General features: G+C 42.3%; 1 protein-coding gene across 5 annotated transcripts in view; it reads left to right on the top strand.

Annotated features, from left to right (window-relative positions):
• The window catches only part of LOC1277065 (copia protein), a 66,315-nt gene that overhangs the window by 10,258 nt on the left and 33,474 nt on the right, over positions 1–22,583 (top strand). For 4 of the 5 annotated variants that reach the window (XM_061650412.1, XM_061650411.1, XM_061650409.1 and 1 more), the window contains exons 3-5: positions 11,694–12,072; positions 15,157–16,155; positions 16,330–16,429. In XM_061650412.1, the coding sequence (XP_061506396.1) occupies positions 11,899–12,072; positions 15,157–16,155; positions 16,330–16,429 (1,273 nt within the window). In that variant the 5' untranslated portion in view covers positions 11,694–11,898. Of the gene's footprint in view, positions 1–11,693; positions 12,073–15,156; positions 16,156–16,329; positions 16,430–22,583 lie in introns of those variants that run through there. The other variant, XM_061650413.1, reaches the window with a different exon arrangement.

The following is a 22,583-nucleotide window of genomic DNA, read 5'->3' as shown; positions in this document are numbered from 1 at the left end:
ACTTTCTCCTAATAATATTATCTAGAAACTGGTGGAAAGCAACTATAATTTTAATGTATTATTTTTCCTCGATTTTGTTATTTATTTGAATTAGTGTCATAAAATAATATTTAAACATAAAAATTTTAATAAATTTATACTTTTTTCATAGTTTTATGTAAGAAGAAACCAGCTTGAAGCAGCCAATCCCTTATAGAGTCGACCGTAAAATCTGCTTACACCAAACCTTTCACTGATTTATTGATCGCATTGGGTCGCAAGGCTTTGACCGGAGACAGTTTAGCTGCAACGAACCTGTTTTATTGACTTCTTTTTTCTCGACGCTGCTGTTGTCATTGTTTCCGATCATCCAATCGGGAATGCGAAATGAGTCACACCACCGGCTGGGAAGGAGCTTGCTTTTCGCGACCCACCGTAAAATGTCGTCATCGGTCGGCGTTTTAACAACAGCCTGTACAGTTTTGCAAAAGCCTCTTACGTATGCGATCGTCCAGCTCTCGTGTGCAGCAAATGTACAAGCATTGTCGCTTAAAATGGATCGTGATTATTTCAGAATTAGGTATTAAACGGGTTCAATATGATTCTAACAACTAAAATTAGCATAACAAAAATCTAATAAATACACCGTCGCCTCCAAGTGGAGGGGCCCATGTGTTGCTAAAAACAGATAAATAAAACATCACCGTTTTCTGGCACGTCGGGCGATATCTGCTGGAAGAGTTCCAAATCATCACACGGTCACTTTTCAATCAAATAATGTAGGATGATTCTTCATTTCCTGCTCGGTTGGTCGGGCAATGCTACTGCCTAAAAAAAATAGAAGATGACGCATTATAACACACGACGGCAGCTCTTTTAAAACGTTCCGTTTACTTTGCCCAGAACAGGGAGTAGTAGTGCATCATAACTTACACATGCGGGGGGGTTTTGTTGTTGCCGTTAGATTGTATAGGAAAGATGACGTATCGTTTCAATAGTGAGGGTGTGTGTGTGGAACGATTTTTCACAGCGTTCCAATATAGCCGCACTGTTCGAAAACTGTTCGAACCGTATAAATACATTACACTGCGGCACTAAATGCATTACATTCATGAGTGCAATGAGTCAAACAATTTTACTAGCCCAGCTCAACCAAGCACAACATATTTGGCCAAGTCAGCAAAACCTTTTTTTTTGCTCATGTTTATTTTATTTACAGGGTTTTCCGAGTCAGTTTCGAATGCAAACATTGTTATTCACCGCATGCAAAATGTTGTTCCACATCGATCTTACATTTCATTTCCATCAACATAATTTTTATTTTTTGCAGCATGATTTTGCAACACCACTCAAGCTAGATTGAGTTGGACAGTTCTTTGTTATCTGTTTGAAAATCATGTATTGAAAGTGGAATTTCATTTTGAAGCAAATGCACCATTTGACAGCTGTTGAAAAACATATTGCATGCGGTGAAGAACAATGTTTACATTCGAAACTGACATGGAAAACCCTGTATTGTTCACTAGAACAGGACGATCTGCAGGCGTCTCTAGGCCCATTATTGCGGTAGCTAATAAATTAAACATTCTCAAAATTTTGTCGCCAAACGATCGGATTCCGAAATTCCTCTCCGACTCACAACCTTCAATGGTGCAATACCCGTTGCATTATGCCGTAAACTTATGCTGCTGTTTGCATTCCGTCGTTACGTTCAATGCCAAAAGAAGAGCGCAAGGGGGGAAAAGCATTGTAAGACAGTAGGAAATATGATGGCACGTAAGCCTTTGGAGAAGCATTTTCCATAAGCTTTTGGGGTTAAGAATGTATTGTTCGATTAGGGTTAGGGAAAGCATAAATCTCACGAATTTCACCATATGCGTTTTGTGTGTAGTATAGTCTCTTCTGGTGGAGTCGGTGTTAGTGCTGAGTTAGGATGAAGAGTGTTGTTGGCACACATTTTTTTATGGAATTAATTAGAGTCCATTTAACAGTAAAATACTCCCCTGGTGCAGATGTTTTTATTAAAAAGTATAAGTTTAATCTTTATATACGCTTAATGAAATTGTACATTTTGAAAATGGGGAAAATGGTATATAAAGGAGACGAAATCAATTTCATGTACTAAAACTTCCCTCCAGCTACTTAACAAAATAAAAAAAAAAAGTGCAATCACTCCCGGGGTCCCGATTGACAGTCCATATTTTATTCGACCGTACCAAGAGATTGGAATAAAGCTAAAAAAAAAAATAGAAATCAATTTTATTTTCCCGCTTTCGTCTGCCAAACTCCTTGAAGAGGTTAAACAGAATAATACAAAAAAAAAAAAAAACAGTTCCTGATACTGATTTCGTATTCAGACGAAATCGAGCAATCTTCTCCGTGATGATCCTTTAGATTCGATTTTCATTTTGTTTGGTGCTTTCGCGAAACCTTACCAGGGGCACACTAACTCCATTCGCTTCTCTCTCTCTCTCACTCTCCCTTCCTTTGGCACACAACACACAAGATGATGTGCGCCTTTTCTTGAAATTCAGATAAAAGTGTAAGAGTGGCTTCTGCTGCTGCTTCTGCTGCTGCATCCGGATGATGAAAACACACGGTGGTCGGGCCAGCAGCGTCGTCACCCTTCCTGCTGACACTTTTCACCTCCCTCCTGTGTTCCCGGCCGTTGAGCCGGCTTTAGCAAAGTACCCCGGGAGAATAGTTACGATTGTTTTATGATCCGTCGTGTTTCGGCTGCTTCGGTTTCCTCTTGCCTCTCCCGTTTTCCGTTTGCCCGGCCTAGAGCAGCATCTTTCGGCGCCGCTGTGTGTGGCGACGTGAAGATTTTTATGAGTTCATTAGCTGGCCCCTGGTACATCATTGGCATCATGCGTACCTCGGTGGCGTTTCCCCCAGTGAGCAGCAGCAGTGAGTCACTTTCGTTGTATGCCGTTCCATTCGTTTGTGCTCGGGATGGCTGCGGTAGTTTTTCGATTTCTCATACTTTTTATTTATTGATTAGTGTGAGTGGTGTAGGAAAGTCATGCTTTTCTTCGATAATGCAACGTAATATGTTTTGGGAACAAATGATAAAATTCCACACGAGGCAGCGTCTGATGGTTATTTTTATTTTATTTTTAAAGTAATATTTTGCATTTTTTTACGACAAAATTTCATAAATTAGTAAAGGCTAGTATTTCAGCTTTTGGGCGATTCGGTTTGTTTAACTCACAAATCGTTCTTTAAATCAAAATTTATTATAACATTTTATTCAAAATATCAGTTGAAAGTAGCTCCAGAATAGCTATTTTAAATTTGGTTTAGTTTGCCGTTCCTCCCAAGCGAAACGTATTCATACAGTGCATAAAATAACTATACACACATGCTATTTTTCAAGAACAAAACTTTCTTTTTCTGGGAAACAATATTTATCATTCGTGTTGTATTTTTCATATCAAAATTACAGTCGCATCTCGCCAAATTAGATTTCAGAATTTTGAGAATTGTTTGCGCCAACAATGATGCATCTCAAAATTGATTTGTATTCCATTTTTTTTCTGTTAATAAAAATACTTTGTCTAAATTATAAAATGGGGCTTAATCTTACTTGACAAAAAGCTAAATAATAGTTAAATAATTTAAACATCATTATTTAATAAGTTACTCGCAGCACATGAAGTTTTCAAAATTACACAAATTTCATTATAATATTCTCATTAATTTTCTTAAAAGCAACCGATTACATATTTGTGTCATGCACTGTATAAACACACATTCCGCTTGGGCACAGTGGGGTCAACAAAAGAGCTCACAATCAATTTACAGCCGGCAAATGATTAACCGCAGACAGAGACACACACACACTGTTGTTAATTAATATTTAAAAATCCATCCCCAATAATCCTTCCGAAACGACGACGACGATCATCAACGCGCGTTATCTGGTCCTTTTGAAAATCGCTCTTTACAAACGAGTTTTTCTTTCACTTTTCTTTGAAACATGCACTAAAAAAAAGCAAGAGCTACAGCGCTCTCGGGTGGCAACCGTTTTATGGTATCTCATTATGCAATGCTCATAAAAAAAAGGAACGAACCATACAAAATATCATAATAATGGGAAGGGGGAAGAATATCATCTCCTGCGCTGCAACAATAAAACGGGCAACAACAATCAATATTACGATCGCGGCATACAACGCTCATTTTTAACAACGGAAGAAGACGGCGAAGGGACCCAAGGGAGTAATTATTACAACAGCAGGAGGAGGAGGAGGAGGTACCCGCCGCAAGGTACAGGATATTAATCGGAGCCCTATAAAATGTCACTAGACGGGCTTTAAACTTGTTCGGCTCGTTTGTCTGCCGTTGCCAGTGTGTGCGTTTGTGCGTTTGGTGATGGTGGCAACTCAGCCATTTCTCGGTTGGCAATCGATCCCGGCCGGTCGGTGCCGGGGCCATGCGATGATGGGAAATGTAAATCGTTTGCACCAGCCAGCGGGCAGATCGAGCGAGCGTTTTGCCTTCCAATAATTATCCCATTATTATCGGTACCTTCGGACGGTTTTTCGTCATGGCAAGTGGGGTTTTTTGTTTTTGTTTTGCGGCCCAGGAACAGGGGAGAGGCCCTATTAATTCAAACGATCAATCACGACGGCGCAGAGTCCGGCACACACCGGTGTCTCACGTACGAAAGGAAAGGAAAAGGCGTGGAGGTGGTGTGTAAATGCATCATTTATGCTTCTGGAATCGTGCACTGCACAGATTAGAATGTGCATTTTCTTCAATCCGGTTTATCTCAACGCAAACAGTATAACGAAGCGTATGTGTGCATCGTGCTGGTTTAATTATAGTTGTGGAGCATATATTTTTGTATCCTCCTGCTGTGAAAAGTATAAAAAGTAATAATTTTAAACATATCAAAAATGATAAAGTAAATGGCAGAAAGAAATATTTTTGCTTCAATATTACCATGTGGACATATTGAATCGTCCTGAAGCGTGAAGCAATTTGAACCTCTCCTCTGCCGACGGTTGTAAAATTCGGTTTGTTGCAGTAATTAAGTCTTCGGCAATTTGCATTTAATAAATTATGCATTTTTGGCAGCTCAAAATTAAGTCACCAGAAAATTCGTGCCGAGAGGCAGAAGAGTCAACCGTGGTGCGGATGGGAGGATTTTTATACAAATTAACGCACGAGCAAATACGCAAGCTTCACCGCGATCCGTCCGTGCGATCCATGCTGGTAAACACAAGATATAAAAACATAATTATACATAATTAACTTTTTTATCGTTTTCTGTATCTCTCTCTCTCTCTCGGCTGAACGCCAGAGAACGCGGCAGTGTCCACCATGTGGGTCCCACACACCATGTTGATGATGATGGTCGTCGATCGAGCGGAGCTGCTGCTTGCGCATAGCGCGCAGCATGTCGTCTGTTGCGCATGTCGGAGTGTTGTACTTCCCGGTAGAATTTGTTAGCTGCTTCCGTTCACAGGGGTGTGATGGCATTTGACACTCTTGAGCGAAGAAAATGGAAATGAGTGAATACAGTTCCAACAAAAACTGGTTGAAATAGGAACACCGCGGGTGGGACTAGAACTTCCTTTTTGATTTAAGCAGTGTGGTTAGAGTCAGTGATTGAGATTTATTTCATTTTTAGAGATTTATTTCGTCTTCTTATGACATGCGCGGTCTTTTAGTTGTGACAGGATGTTGTATTATGATCATTATTACACACTGATGGCATTCCGTTGCTAATTCCTTCAAATGTTTCGTCAATACAGGGTCCGAACTGAGTTCCGCTAACGCACTTTATCGATGCTGCTCATGCTAATTTCCTCTTCAAGCGCGTCTTAGTACCGAAGCGACCGGTACGAACGACAATATAGTTATCGCACTAGAGCCGTATGATCTTTGCTGGGCCAGCAACATCTCCGCATCGTACTTGGTAATGCCTTTAGCACGCAGTTGACGCCCCGTCAGCCGGTTCAGCATAATCGGTGGCTTCTGGGCGATCGCTGTATCCGGCCGACCGTTCTTCCTTGCCCTTTTAAGTCGATTGTCCGTTTCGCGCAACCTATAACGCACCGAAGCATGATCATAAGGGTACAAGGCGGAAGCGGCAGCACACGCGCCCGCTCAGCAAACTTTCGCACCTTGGTGACGTTCGAGCGAGTAGCGATGGCAGGGGCAGGATCGTGCAGCCGGAACGCTGATCCAACGCTCGGAGATAGTGCTAGATGCGTGCTTTCTGTCGGTCCAGTGCACGCCGGCTTTTGAGCTGCAGGGACGGGTGCATCCGGTTCATCAGACGCTGGTAGCACTGGATGTAGTTGTGCGCTCGCTGGAACTCCTTCAAGATGTGCTTCAGCTCGTTGTTGATCGTTTTGTGTGGCCGATAGTTGGGTCTTGGGCATCTTGTGCGTCTGGAAGCCGAGCAGCGGGTCAACCGCTAGAACCTTGGAGAGATCCACACAGTCGGACAGTTCTCTAGGCGGCATGCCTCGTACATCAGTGATGGCTACTTGTAAAAGCATGTTTCTAGTGGTTGTTTGTTGTTGGCGATTAGTAAATTCTACAAATTCTACAAACAAAACGAAATGAACTCCAGCACAAAAGCGGCGTCAGTTGAACGAGCAAACATTGTGCAAATTTGGCGCCAATTCTGAGCGGCGAAAGTACAAGTGTCGGCTGTCACAATCGTACTGTCAAAAGGGGGTTTTGTTGTTTTCAAATGATTTGTATCATCCGTTGGATGGATATTATCTACTGAGCAAATTTAATGGAGTTGGTGTAGTTCTGATAATAATTTAAAAGCAAAACTTATATAATTTTATATATTCGTCTATATCAGGATCTATCTAGTATCAGGTGCATACAGGCTTTTCAGTGCGCGGGCTTTGGTTGGGCATTTTAGGGTTATGTTTTGGTTATCAGGTGTAGGAAATACAGGATAAAAATAGCATTTTTTGAAACTCAACTTTGAATAACGTTTGCGTTATTAAAAAAGGGACTTTCTTCATCTGGCTGTAGAAGCTAAGCGAACTAAGCGAAATAATTTCTTTCCATTAACATCGTTTGAAAGGTAATTATTTAAGCTTTCTTGCAAAAATAACTCTACGACCATTGCCTTTCGTCAGTAATCTCGAATTTTCGCCGAATGAAGACATGCGTTCAGGCATGCTTTTAAGACCTACCTCGATTTTTATCAATTCCGCCTCAGTTTTCACGACAAATTTGTTGGGATAGAGCCTCAAGTCACTCAGGGTCGTCGGCCATTAGGGACTGTGCTTTCGTTCGATGCTCTGATTGTTGTCCAAAACAGTGCCAAGATGTTGTAGATACCAGAACAGCCTTATACGACATCCACAAACAGTCGCACGGAGTTCGTTTTAGACGATACGGGGTGCCATTCTTTGCCATCGCGCACGCTCCTGAATGAAGTGACTTGACTTTTTTGGTCCATTGATTCTCATTCTGTGGAGTTCCGAGTCAAATTGTTTTGGTAAAAAAAAACCTGAATTCACGTTTCCAAGTACTTGGACAACTTCAAACTTCTGCGTCTTTTGCTAATGTTGAAGGTCTAAAATCTGATTCAACTTTTTATCAAAAAAAAAAAAAATGAATGTTGCATTGTTTTACAAACTTTGTTGTGCTGTAGTTTTGGTGAACAAAACCCTTCTTTTCGAATTGAATTTGAAGAATTATTCTCCTCTTGGCGATGGCATTCATCCCCAAATGACAGCGTAATAGCAATAGTCACCCTCCAATAACTCCCTCCTTCCTCATCATCCTGTGGGTGTTTCCCGGCTGCTGATAACGTGACGAATGTGCATTTACCCTAGCCCTTCGGAGGCTTTATCACGCGACTTCAATGTGTGCCGCTTTTTTGCTGCGTTTTTTGTTTCATTTCTGACTGTCGTTACTATTTTGCCTGGTAATCATGGGGTTTTACATGCTTCTCCCCACGCCTACCCTCCCACAAGCAACGGCCACATTTATTTACAGCACTGAACACGGATCACCCAGAACACATACACACACACACACACACCCGCATGGGTCGTGTTAGATTCTGTGCGAATTGTTGAAGCGTGATGAGTTACGCGCACGACGCCATACTGATGACGTCAACGGACGTCGTTCGCAGTACGCTGGCTTAAGCAGTGAGCACACAAACACACACACACGCACACTGGCATAGACCTTCTATGACCATGTCCATATTCAAGGTCCACACACCCCCACCTTGCCTGGTGCAAACCAGTCATATGTCATCGTAGGTCCTCCCCCTTCCTCCCACCAAGCGATAAGGAAAGGGGAGGGGGGGGACCATGCGCTGGGGCAATAGAAACGTAATGGGAGGAAGCTCGGTGAACCGTTTTAACAGCCGATATGCGCGGCGGAAATTGACCGGGAAGCTCAGTAACCCTTCTCTCTCTCCCGGAATTTTCCAACTCCCTCTATCGGGCCTCTCTTGGCGTTAGTTTCTGTTAGTCATCGATCGTAATGGGTGCGATTGTTGGTTGGTTTTGTTGGCCACATAGTTGTATTCCCATCATAAGGCACGTGAATTTTAGTTTAAATTTGATTAAATTAAATTTGGGTTTGAAGGTTTTTTTTACCTCAAAAAACTGTAAGTGAGAGCAATTGGTGTAAGCAATTGTTTGGCTTTATAAATTTAAATTATCGATTTAGTTAAAGATATTTAAAAGCAGAAGGACTTGGAGGACTTTGGGGCATGGTTTGATTTCACGAGCGAATAAATTCGGATCTTTGTCGCATAAATCTTCCCAGAGTCCATTAAACTCTTCGTCCTATTAAATGGGGTATTTTAGAAGACACATTTGAACAACTTTGAATAGATGGTTGGGAATGGTTTTGAGCGTTTTTAGGCCCAAACATTCTCTTAAGTATAACCACACGACCATATTCCGTTCGTTTGCGGGCTGGGGAATGTTTATTGCCCATCAACGCAAACTCGCGGAATTTATCGTTCCGCCATTGGTTGGTTAACGATCTGGATGGATTAAAATACGTTAAGGATGTCTGGCCTGTTTGCTGTACGCCAGTGTGTGTCATCGGCCGGAGTGGGCACGTTTTATACCTTTCCATTATAGTTTGCATATTGTCTGCGAATGTTGATCGATTAATGATATAACATGGGGGGAAAAACGCAAGAGAATTGGTCCTCCTGATTGGACCAGACGACTGTTATATATTATTATTTTTTTTCTATCAAATGGTTTGGCAAACGCATTGAGAGAAGTCATCATATGACGAGAAAGTCGTTTAATTAACTGTTCATACGTAGCTATTGAGCATTTAATTAAGCAACCCAAAAAAAAAAACATTTTTCCCAAACTTACCTTTTTCGTGCGATTGAAACCACAAACACACACCACTGCCTCTCAACATGTCATTCACCCTCGTTTTTTCTATCGCTCAATTTCTGTCCGCAAACGCTTTGACGCTTATTGATTGGTCCCAAACAAACCAGATGATCAGCAATCCCAGAGAGCGGCCCCCGTTTTGCTGCACGCATGACGCATTTTAATTTTATCTTAATTTTTAATCTGCCTACCTGCCCCTCAATGAAACCTGAATTTTGTTTTGTTTTGCACGTCTTCGTATCAACCGAAACACAAAAAAACCCCGGTGCCAATTCCTTCACAGTGTATTACGTCAGCCGTTTTTCGGCAACCCGCATATCCCATGTTGGCCCATGCGTTCGCGATCCTCGAGGGAATCACTGTGACACGATTACACGGAAACGGATGTCGTCGGTGTCGTCGTCATTGTGCACTAGTGGTGGTAGGGGACTGGTGTGATGGGAAAATTGCAAACCCATTTTGCCCCGTGCACATTTGCCGCACGAAAACTGCCGCACTTACCTTGACTTTCAAAATGGCATGACCCTTCGTAACACGCTTCGTGCTTTGTGGCTACTAGTACATACTAGGGGGCTTGGTGTGTGTCTGTGTCTATGTGCCTCCTCTACTACAAGGGCACTTCTCTAGCAAACAATTTTATCGATGGCGTAGAGGCACTTTTGTGAGTAGTAGGTTCACGTTGAGTGCTTTTTTCTCGACGCGCAAGGCGCGCAGAGTATTATATACACCAGCCGGTCTTGGCTTGACTTGGCGCTGCTCTGCGTCTCTGTTTCTGTGTGTGTGCATAAATATTCTCTCCACTCATCAGGCAAAAATCTTGAGCGGCAAAAGGAAGTAGACTGTGGCGCCCCTTGTGGCGCGTGTAACTCTCGAGAGCCCGGCGGCCGTAACAGCAGGTCCGCAAGCAGCAGCAGCAGCAGCAGCTGATGATATATTATTTATCGCTTACTTTTTGTTTTGGTATGGGTGTACGTGTTTTCGGGGCACGGTCCGTCGGAACCGTCCAACTCCTCCGCCTCCGCGACCGCGTTCTTCTGTTCTAACGTCTCGCCCCACGGTGCGACTCCGTAGACGATGCCGTCATCTTTCGCTTTTGCGCGCGACCAGAGCGCGATGCTGTCATGGTTGCGTACTGCTGCTGCTTGGATGTTGTCGGTTGATTGTGTGCGTTTTATTACTTGCAAATGAGGTGCATAAACTAAGATTTTTTTTAATGAAAGTTTATTATTAATTTTTGGGAACGAAATACGACTTATTTTATGGAGATGTATGCGACAGAGTCGGTTGTTCGTAGAAGTAATCATTAAAAAATAAACTGGATGTATGAAGATGAATTTAAAAAAAATATATTTATTCTATTCTTTTCTATTGATGTACAGTCCTTCCCCGAGTTACGCGACACTCAAATTACGCGAATTCGAGTTATCGCGAATTTTTAATTTTGACACTTCATATGTACCATTCAAATCAAATCAATTTTCTACAATAATTATAAAATCCAATATAAATTGTATTTTTACTAAAACTTTGAAATGATGATGATGATGATGATAAATCCCACCTCTTACCCCAACACAGGTTTGAGAAAGACGAAAGTATATTTAAGATACATTCGCAAACTGTATTAATTAAGATATTAATTGCATAAGAGTATTAAATTTAATCAAATTAACTATTTATCAACTATGTCTTGACTCGACTTACGCAAATGTTGCCGGGACGAACTTGTTCACTTAATGTTTTAATGCGTTTATGATCCACAAAATTCCCAGGACAATTACAATGACATTACAGTAACTAAATGTGAAGGCAACAGTATCCGTTTTAAGTGATTTTATAATATCTTAACTAAGGTAGATCATCTGTTTTGAATTGATTCTCTATTCTGTTAGAGGTCCCGACCCTAATGCCCTAATTCCTCTTCAAGTTGCATACATTTATGTCCGAGATACAAGGCGAACCTTTACGACATTTGACATCCGTTTATTAGAGTGCAGATATGCGTCCCTTTTTCGGAATCACCGCTGAAACTTGAAGCTATTTAAACCTTCCCATCGCTTCCCATCCGGGACGTTCTCCCGTGGCAGGGGCTGTCTATCCGGATGTGGGGTATTTAATGAGTCTGGGAAGCCGCATATAGTCCCTCATGGCCGTCTTAAACTTGTAACGAGAAGTAAAGCAACCTTCCACATAAAATGCACGCAACGGTTTAAATGTAATGTGCTGAAGCGATGATACTGAACATGTAGGGAATGGGTTTCAACAATACTAAAATTGTTTTAATGTCAGTTATTCATTTCTTCTAATAAATTTCCTCTCTTTCTCTTTTTATCATTTTAGCTCGAGACGAAGATCTACATCGAGTCCACCTCGTCTTGTAGTTCAATTGCTAGTCTCAATTTTGTGCAGCATAGATTGGATAGCGCGCAACACGGTGTCGTCCTGCGCTACTCCGTTCCCAGCAAGCATCGTGCCATCGGTGGAACACATCCACCACCAGCGTGAAAGCGTCCCATCCCAAAAAAAAACCCAAAACGGCTCGTGAATGATGTCCGTGCAGCAGTACTGTCTACGGTGGAACAACCATCAGCCGAACTTCATCTCGGTCTTCTCGACGCTGCTGCACAATGAGAGCCTGGTCGACGTTACGCTGGCCGCCGAGGGGCGGCAGCTGCAGGCGCACAAGGTCGTCCTGTCGGCCTGCAGCTCCTACTTTCAGGTAACGATCGTTGTTTTTAAAGGAAGGTTATAAGCAAAAGTAGAGTAGAGTAGAATTAGGAATAGGGGTGGAGACATTGCCAATTGTACGCCTAGTACTACCCAACGGTTCCGGCTCAATTGTGATGTTTTGTGGTTTTATTTCAGCCTGTCCGTTGACAGTTGCTTGGAATGTTTTACAAAGGTGAACGTTTTGGTATTTAATTAAGAGGTCGTACCTTATTTCTTGAAACATTTCAATTGACTATGTTCTTCGCTCTGCTACGAGGCGCAGGTTAGGACGAAATACGCGTTATGCTGCAACAGCAATTTTAATGGCCGATGTGTGCGAGTGTGTGTTTTCATTTCAAAATTTCTCCGCACTTCGGTTCGGATCAATAAGCTAAAGAGGCCTTCTGTACCTCCTGTGAACAGTATAATTAAATTTTGTACCGTTAATTAAGAACCATTTCTTATCGCCTACGTTGCGAAATAAAACGCCCAAAGCTGAGCCACGGCTGCTGCGGATGGATGAAGCATTGGCATTATGCTTCTCCGCTTCTCCCATCCTTGAAGCAATTTTATGCCACAGTTCTTTGGGGCAGGCGGAGGGCGCTCTAGAGAACATGTTGGCGGGTGTTTAATTGAATTTTTGACACCCAGCACCGATGTGTCGATGTTGTCGAAAGGGTTGAAGTAATGCGGTATGTTACTGATGCGATGGTAGGTGAATTTAAATTATTTTAAAACTTTATGCCCTTTGGCCGTTAAAATCTTCACAGGCACTATAAATCATGCGCATTGAAGTGTTTCATTTCAAATTAATTGAAAGGTTATACGAAGAATAGCTTTGAAATTGTATGCAAACTGAGACTATGGTTTGTTAAATATACGGTTAACAGTAGTGTTGGGTTTCATGAATCTTTCGTAGAGATTCATTCTTATGAATCTTCAGTGATGAGTGATTCTTCAAAGATGCATGACTCTATAGAGTCATGAATCTCCAAGGATTTATGAATCTCGAAAGATAAATGAATCTTAAATGATTCATGAATCTAAAAGATTCATAAATCCATTAAAATTCATATATCTCCAGAGATTCATGAATTTGCGCGTTGCCACCAAACAACATGCTCGTCGTGGGTTTAAGCCTCGCATGGACCGTCTCCCCGCAAAACAGCAAGGCTGCGTGCGTGGACTTGGTAAGTAGTCTGGAAAGCCTGTACAGGCGTCCTCCGAGTAACTACCCCCTCGAGTTACGACGATTCGCAGATATGACAATTTTGATTTTGACAGTTAAAAGTTGTCGTTGACGAGAAATTGGTGTATTTTTTTTAATTTCTGGGCTGATAACCGTTATACACACATTTCCAAAAAATTCAAAACTACCTGATCTTGAATATCTATATTGTGTACGGCTTTTGGAATATAATTATTACATTATCGAACATTATTTTAAATGAAATACACGATATCATAGATTCCAACACTTCAACTTCAGTTATAAACTTTATATTCATAGATATTTGACACACCTGTATAGGCTGGCATGACCGCGTAGGTTGTTACATCAAAAAGAAGAATAATGGGAAGCTCTATGAATCTTTGAAGGTGTATGAATCCCATGAAATACATGAATCCATAGAAATTCTTGAATCTTTCGAGACATGATTTTTTTGAAATTTTGAATCTTTTGAGATTCACGAATCTTTTAGATTCATGAGTCTTTTGAGATTCATGAACCTTTGGAAATTCATGAATCTTTGCAACCGAGATTCAGATTCATTGGATCATTTTAAAGATTCATTCAGATTCATGAATCTGAATCAGATTTACCCAACACTAGTTAATCGTGTTGATTCCAATAGCAGTAGCAGTTTATTTCCAACATTTCAATTTGTGTTAATTAGAACTTTAAAATGGTTATAAAAAATTAAAATAGTTCCTTTTTACCACACCAGAAGGACCTTACCAAGCAACGGAAAATGAAAATTTCCCTTGTGGAAATTGATTTTACAAAATTAGCCACACTTTCTCCGTGCAACGACGGTGCGCCACGTTTCTTTCGCACATCGTTGCCGTCGGTTGGTGGCTGGATAATTGCGTCAATCACTCTTTCAATCCAACGGGGGCTGTAGTAACGGCGGCTTACATCCCGAATCCTGGTCGTCTTCAAGTGACAGTTATTAATGACAAATATATTGGCAGGAGGGGAAAGAAAGGATAACCGCATCCGTGCAAAAAGGTTCGCCCAAGATAGCAAAGATACACTAGTACCGATGGCGTGAACGAAACGTGCAAGGCTGACGAACGCTTGGAACGCTTTGCTAATTAATCTGGATCGCGTGTGGATGGTTCGTCCTGCGGGTTACAATAAAAAGGGTAACCCCCCATCCGTTTCCCGGCTGCGTTTGTGTTGTCTGGTATAATTGTGTGTGACGGTTTCGGGTCTGCCAACAGTTGTACGACAGTGAGGAGAGGATATTGATTTTTGGCAAAAACCCTCTAGCCCTCTTTTTGTCCCATTCTCCCCCTAAGATTGTTCCTCTTTTGAAACGTTCTCGCGACTAATCCCGCCGTACAGTGATGTTTGGTGTTTGGCCGAACGGAGCGCGATTGGGTTGATTGGGTACAATTCTCTCGCGCACCCCTGTTGGAAACGGTGTGGAAAAGCACAAGAGGGGACATCCCTTCATTTTCCCTGTCAGCCATATTTTGACACGCATTTTGTACGAGGGGTCGCTCTTGCCAAGGCATTCCGGAACAAGGATGTGAAATAATTCGGTAAAATTTTATCATCTAACCATGATAACATCTGCGTGCGGAGTTTGTCCGTTGGGGTGATGCAATAGAACGGTTCGTGTGACATGTACAGAGAGGACAGGATTAACAATTTCTGGCGTGTCCGGGAGAGGGAAGGCTTTTGCGTGATACGGAACGAAAGGGGAAGGATCCTATCATGCGTGTAATCTTCCCTCCGGGGAGGGTTTTTGTCATTTTCCGTCTAGTAGTGTTGTTTGTTTGCATACCTTCAATCGAGCAGTGCCGCTTTAGTAAAATGTGTTTTTTTTTCTCTTCCTATTGCTTTCCTCTTCAATTGCCACAGTCACTGTTCACCGCCAATCCCTGCCAGCACCCGATCGTGATACTGAAGGACGTGCAGTACAACGACCTGAAGACGATGGTCGACTTCATGTACTACGGCGAGGTGAACGTGTCGACCGAGCAGCTACCCCAGGTGCTCAAGACGGCCGAAATGCTCAAAATCAAAGGGCTGGCAGAGATGCCGGACGCGTCCGCCGTGTGCAAGGCGGACCTCAGCAAGCTCGATCCGTCCGAACTGATACAGGCGGCGAACGTTATACCCGGTGCAGCCGGCGATGCGATATGGGGCAGTGCCGAATCTCAGCAGCAAGCGCAGCAACAGCAGCAACAGCAGCAGCAACAACAGCAGCAGCAGCAACAGCAGCAGCAGCAGCAACAGCAGCAGCAGGCACAACATCAGCAGCAGTACCAACACCAGCAGCAGCAGCAGCAGCAGCAGCAGCAACAACAGCTACACCAGCAAACCCAGCAGCTGCGACGATCGCCTTCCCCCACGACCAATATGTCACCCGCGGCACGAAGGAAACGGTTACGGAAGACGTCAACCGGATCCGGCTCCATCTCCTCCGAGCGGCTGCAGCAGCAGCAGCAACAGCAGGCCGCTGCAGCAGCTGCTGCCGTTGCCGCCCAGCAGCAGGCGGCCGCCGTAGCAGCGGCCGCAGCAGCCGCCGCCGCCGCTCAGCAGCAGGCGGAGGAGCAGCAGCAGCAGCAACAGCAGCAGCAGCAGCACGGGGCCGGTGCGGACCCGAGCACAATCAATCTCGTGCCGCACCTACACATCCAGCAGCAGGTGGACAACATATCGTACGGCACGGCGACGACGGGGCACGGTGCGCTAGCGCTGGGCGCAGCCGCCGCCGTTGCCGCAGCCGCGGCCGCCGCGGCCGGGAACAACATCCGCATCATCAAGGAGAGCCCGAGCTCGGACGTCGACCAGCAGCAGCACGAGTCGTCGCAGGAGAGCGTGGACGAGACGGGCCACCACATGCCGAGCATTATCGTACGTATCGAGCCATAAACGGAGCGAGCAGAGTTTTCGGTTACAGCGACCAAAACGCCAAAGAAACAATGTCGCTTTGTCGCTGGAGCCAAAATCCCATTATTGTGTGCTTTGAAAGGGAAAATCGCACGCTTTCAAATAACATTTCCCTTCTCTTTTTTTCCCCCCAAACAGAAAACGGAAGACCTTAGTGGGGTGGCGCAGACCATACCGATGGACATCTCCACGACACCGACCGCTGTAAACATAACGCAATCGCAATCACAACATACCGGTAAGTGGCCGGGGTTCGCTCGGCACATTGACCTTTTTTTTTAACCTTTTACCTGTACCACCGTACACCCGGCAGGGGGCAGACGACGGGGCGACATCAACCATCCCTCCGCCACTGTTCCTCTCTCGTCTGCCTCTGCGGCGGTACGCGTGTTCATCTGTGTCTGTCTGTCTGAAACCTTTCTATCCTCGCCCGTCTACTTTCCGTCTTCTTATATAATTCAGCCTCTCCCTCTCTTTCTCTTGGTGCTGCTTTTCGTTCATTCATTGCCCCCCCATGATTCCATGTATGCTTGAAATGTGTGTGTGTATGAGTGTATGTAGCGAATGCGGACTGCGTGTGTTCTGTCTGTAGCGCTCTCCGCGTTCGCCCTGCCCCGCCATCTCATCGTCATTCGGTTCATACGTTGTCATTAATCATGTCACATGTGGTACTAACAAGTTTTTGATGCTTCTTTTGGTTAATTAAATCATCATCTTTCATTAATTGTTACGGTTGCATTTTGTGGGGAGCTGTGGGACAACTGTTTTGCTTGCTGTCTCTGCTGCTGCTCTTTGTATCCTTTCTTTTCTTACTTTTCACTGAAAATTTGTTTTACGTTTCGTGACGAATGCGTTTGTTGTGCCGAAAAGAACGATTGTCCCTTTTTGTGTGTGATTGATTGTGTTTCTGTTATTCTGTGTGGGAAAAACATTTTACTTGTGATGTGTCGTTTTCCTTTCCTTTGTTCAAGAAAGGATTAAGATGACAATCGCCTGAAGGTATGCAATATTGTAGTCACGACAACCAATAATTTGACTCAATTTAAGATGCGTTTTCAATTCTTAAATACATTATTGGAGATAACTGCCGTTTTAAATCGTAACGTGTAATGCTACTCCAGTGTATCGTGATTCAGACTTCAGTATGCAGATTTTTCGACATTAGTAAACATTTAAAGTTAATAGGTCATTAAAATAACACGTTTTACGCCTGCAAACGATAAACTTTGGATATTTAATTATGAGAATAATTCATCGTAATCGTTTTAAAAATCGTTTCAATAGGCTAGCTACTTTGCACAGCGGATTGCATAGCTTTAGGCGCTTTACGAATGAGATGCTACGCGACATGCCGCTGACAATGATGTAATAAATGTGTTTTTTCATTCTTCTTGTTTGAGCAATGCATGGAAATAATTTCCTATCAGATTTTGAATCGTAAAACTTGCTCCTGCGTAATCAATTAATTGGACGATTTTTTTGTTATTTAATTAAATTTCATGTTTTTGCTTCCATCTCAAAGTGTAGTTATTGGTTGTTCGGGGTGCCATTTTTGTTTTTATTCGAGTCGCCTGCTCGTTATCCAAGTGCTTCTTATTTTGACGGTGCGATAAATTGAATTTTGTCGCTCCAAAATCCAATTAATGTCGGGCGATAGTGAATAGCAATGGATTATAAAAATGTATTATTCAAAAGAGCACCATATTACATATTACCATACCATCGGAATATGCTGTAGCTTTCGCTTTTTATATGGTGTCGGACGTACCGATAGATGTGTTTTTGTTTTATTTATTATTAACCTATTTATGTGAGGTTGACTTATTTAATATAAAATAATTATTATCATAATAAGTAATATACCGCCTGTGGTGCCAGCAAATGAACTTACACCGCTCTATTCGTTCGTACGGAGTACGTGGAGTGTATCCGTTTAACCAGTTCGGGGGAAACCATTTTGCAGCTCTATGTAATGAGATGCAACGGAAATGAAATAAAGTAACCCCTTGTCTCTCCGCTGCCTGTGACAGTCTTCCATTTCCATTACCTTTTATTTTGGGGGGTGAGCATCGTTTGCACTGGGATATATGGTGGAAAGTAATGAAATGAAATTTGTTGCCGTAAATTGGATATCATATTCCGTTACAAAATCAACACACACACACAAAGCCGCCGGTGTTTGCTGTGTGGCCCCGCGCACCGTTTGCTGCAAAGGATTCGCACCAACCAAACAGTGCACCAAATTGGATCGAAATAAAGAATTATTCATCACCTACGGGGTGATATTGATTCGTCCTATTTGGGCTACACGTTGTCGTCCTTATCGCAACGGGTTTGTGTGTGTATGTTTGATGTTGCGCGGTGGTAGTTGATTCAAAATTTGCTCTGATTTTAATTACCGTCCAATTGGATTTGGTTTTAATTAGCTTGCACGCTGCAATAGTGAAGCGAATTTGGTGCTTTTGCTTATTTTTTGTAGTGTCGCATGGTATCGCATGGTTGCTTGATAAAATGTAGTTCGGGACAGAAACATTCCATTTGTTTAATTTTATTATTGTATTAACGTGGTACTTTTATGTTCAATAGAAAAGTCTATGAATATCCATTTCATTAATTCGCAAAAATAGCAAACGGATTTGTTGCTAATTTAAAATAGTTTTCTAAAACTTGGCTAAGTGGGTGTTTTTTTTTAATTTGTCAATTTTGTATGATGAAGTACGTAAATATATGTATAATTATTGTTATTGATGAGTTAGCGTTAAATGAGTTACACAATTTTATTATCTAGTCTTTAGGATAATAAAATAAAATGCTTTTTACTAGTCATCAAGAAAGTAAATTAATAATAAAAACCCTTAAAAACAGTAAAGCAAAGTTCACACACCAAAACGAACGAATTCATCCCCCCGCAAGGTAAACAAGGTAAGCAAATGCCACAAAATTTGCTACGGTGCACTTGACAAACAATTTTCATTTAAAAAGTTCTCCCGCGCGCTTTGAACCAGGTGGCTGTCCAGGTGTGTGGGAGAGTATATTTTTGTAAATAAAAGGTATGAGAATAAGTGTGTGTGTGTGTGTTGGCTTATATTGCATTCGCGCAATACGCGCCGCCACTCTCAAACACCACCATCAGGGTGTTCCACCCATCCGCTCATCGATTGCATTCGTCATCCTGTTAGCGTTTGTTTGGGATAGTATGCGTGGAATGCAAACTGATGTAAACCTTGCAGATGAGAAAATGTAAACCTTGAGCGTGATACGTGTAAATGCTACCTAACCACACCTCATGTCGCGTGTATATAGACCTGGTCGATGACAGCTGTCACCGGCGGACGAGACGAAATAAAGAAGAGCAACTCGAAGGAAGCAAAAAAATCCAAGTGTGCTAAATTTATTGGATTTTATATCTCAGAAGTGGGATAGTGACCCGAAAATGTCTAAAACCGATAAGAAAGTGACCAAGGACCAGATGTTGTGCGCCCTTGAATCGGCCGACATTACCGTTCCAAGTATGGCAACGATATCACAGATTCGTACATTGTACCAGCAAGCTTCCCCTGATTTTGAACAACATGGCGTCCTGCTGAGCGATTCCAGTCAGCCCGCATTAAGCGAAAGCACAACCGACACAAAAGAAAATGACGGAAACCTTAACCACGTCATGGGTACAAATACGCTGAATACGAACGATGAAGCTGCAGCAGAAATCGCGCTCCTAAAACAGCGATGCGAAATATTGGAGCTGCGGAATAAACTAGCTGCTCTTGAAGCACATACCAACGTAAACACCGCTCACTCGTCAAAACTATTGCACCCCGAAGAAGTGAAGCAAATCATTCCCCTGTTCGATGAGTGTACCAATTGTATTCAGTGGATAAAAACTATTAAGCAAAGTGCTGAAATTTATGGCTGGGATGATAAAATAACGATGTTATATGCTAGCAGCCAGCTAACTGGTGCTGCCAAAGAATGGTACAATGGGTTTCGAAGTTGCATAACATCGTTCAAAGAATTTGCTGACGGAATGGAAAAAGCTTTCCCAAACAAACAAAATGAAGCTGCTATCCATAAGCAACTGTTGCAAGTAACAAAAAAGAAAGACGAGTCTTATACAGCTTACATTTTTCGCGTGAACGCCCTTGGTACTAATGGAAATGTGAGCAACGAGGCGATAACTACTTACGTCATCCGAGGACTATCGCGCGATCCTATGTACAACAATCTTGTGGCGAAAGAGTACAAAGACATTTACGATCTCATCGACCATGTGAAGCGGTGTGAGATGCATTACCAAATGCGTGAGCTTCCAGCTCCCATGCCTCGCATGCTACCAGCTAATCGCTTTACATCGACACCATCTGTGAATACAAAAACACAGCCAGCCAACAAGCGTGAAGAAGTTCGTTGCTATAATTGTTCCAGTTTCGGCCATTATTCCAACCAATGCCGAAAACCTCGCCAGCCAGTCCAATCATGCTTCCTGTGTGGTGATCCTGACCATAAAAGACAGGAATGTCCGCGAGTAAGCCATCGAATGCCTGCTGCAGTATTTGCGCCGTGCGATCAAGAGATTTTTACAAACCAACAACCAAATGAAAGCAACACATTGAGAGGATATTCGCAACCACAATCACCGCTTTACTCGATTAATGATGGTTCGCGTCGTAATCAGTCGGTAGCTGTTGCAGTTGAGGACAACTATCGTGACGATAGTGGAATTCACCATGCTGAAGGAGGGGTTAGAATAGATCCAGTTCAGGAGGTAAGTGTCGCATTTGAGAATAACAATGAATTAGGCAAAGTGTATTTACGTGTGTGTTGTTTGTTTGATTCCGGCAGCCCTAAAAGTTTTCTCAGCGAGCAGCTTGTGCCAAACCATAAATTTAATCCTCGGCTGTCCGGATTCCGTGTCCTAGGTAATCAGCAACTCACAACATTGGGCCATGTAGAAGGCACTATTGGTTTTCGGAATACAAACGTTACTCATTCTTTTATTATACTGCCCAAACATCAAACAGCTTGGCCAATGATTGTTGGAAGAGATTTATTGAAAAGAATGAATATTCATTTGAAATATATATGTTATCGTTACTCGCGTGAAAATTTGATGAGCTTATTGAATACAAATAAATGCACTATAGAAACACACGTAAAAGCGCGTCTTAATTCGTTGGGTATTCTTAAAATAAAGTCAAGGGAAGAGGCAGACATTTTTTTGCAATCCATTTGTATACCAAAAGAAAATCTACCTGATAGCGAATTTGATAGTGTTATGAATAATCATAATTATTCCAAAAGCGAAACCATTTCTAAAACTTTTTCGGAGTTGTGTGCCATTGACCTTAGAACAGAATCAAATACATTGGATATAGGAAACAATTTAAGTGAAGATGATATATGTCTCATAAATTCATGCATACAGAAAAATTACCTTGAGGTGCTAAATGAGCCCATTGAAAAATCGAAATATTCCATGAAAATTAGTGTCACAAACGAAACACCCATATTTTGTAAACCGAGGCGGTTGTCTTTTGCAGAACGCAATCAAGTTCGTGATGTAGTCAAAGATCTATTAGAAAAAGGGATTATTCGACCAAGCAATTCTCCATATGCATCTGCTATTGTGTTAGTGCGTAAAAAGAATGGTGAGGTGCGTATGTGCGTTGATTACCGTCCGTTAAATAAGATTACCATACGTGACAACTACCCCATACCCCTAATTGATACTTGTCTCGAGCATCTAAGTAGTAAACAGATTTTTACGCTTTTGGATCTGAAGAGCGGGTTTCATCAAATTAATATGCACGAAGAATCCATCAAATATACTGCATTCGTAACACCAGACGGGCATTACGAATACTTGAAAATGCCATTTGGCCTTAAAAACGCTCCTTCAAGCTTCCAGAGGTTTATTAATAACATTTTACGTGAATTTATTGAAGAGGAAAAGCTAGTTGTCTATCTCGATGACATCATTATAGCGTCAAAGAATTTCCAAGATCATTTGAAAATACTAGCTGCGGTTTTGACAACGCTTAGAAAAAACGGAATAGAGTTGAGACTAGATAAATGTAAATTTGCATGCAGCAGTTTGGATTACCTTGGCTATTTTGTAACTTCTAAAGGAATTCAACTAAGTGACCACCACCTTAAAGCTATACAAAATTATCCCGTTCCCAAAACCCCTAAAGAGGTTCAACGTTGTTTGGGTCTCTTCTCCTATTTCAGGCGATTTGTTCCGTCATTTTCGAGTGTTGCCAAACCTCTCAGCAATTTGCTTAAAGAAAACGTATCTTTTAAGTTTGATGACAATTGCTTGAAAGCGTTTAATGATTTAAAAACAAGATTAATGAATGCTCCTGTATTAGCTATTTATGACCCCCATCGGGAAA

Source organism: Anopheles gambiae, chromosome 2 (genome assembly GCF_943734735.2).
Source record: "Anopheles gambiae chromosome 2, idAnoGambNW_F1_1, whole genome shotgun sequence".
In the NCBI taxonomy this organism is placed as follows: Eukaryota; Metazoa; Arthropoda; class Insecta; order Diptera; family Culicidae; genus Anopheles; species Anopheles gambiae.
The sequence above is the reverse complement of the archived record's forward strand: the minus strand, read 5'-3'. Positions and strand labels throughout refer to the sequence as shown.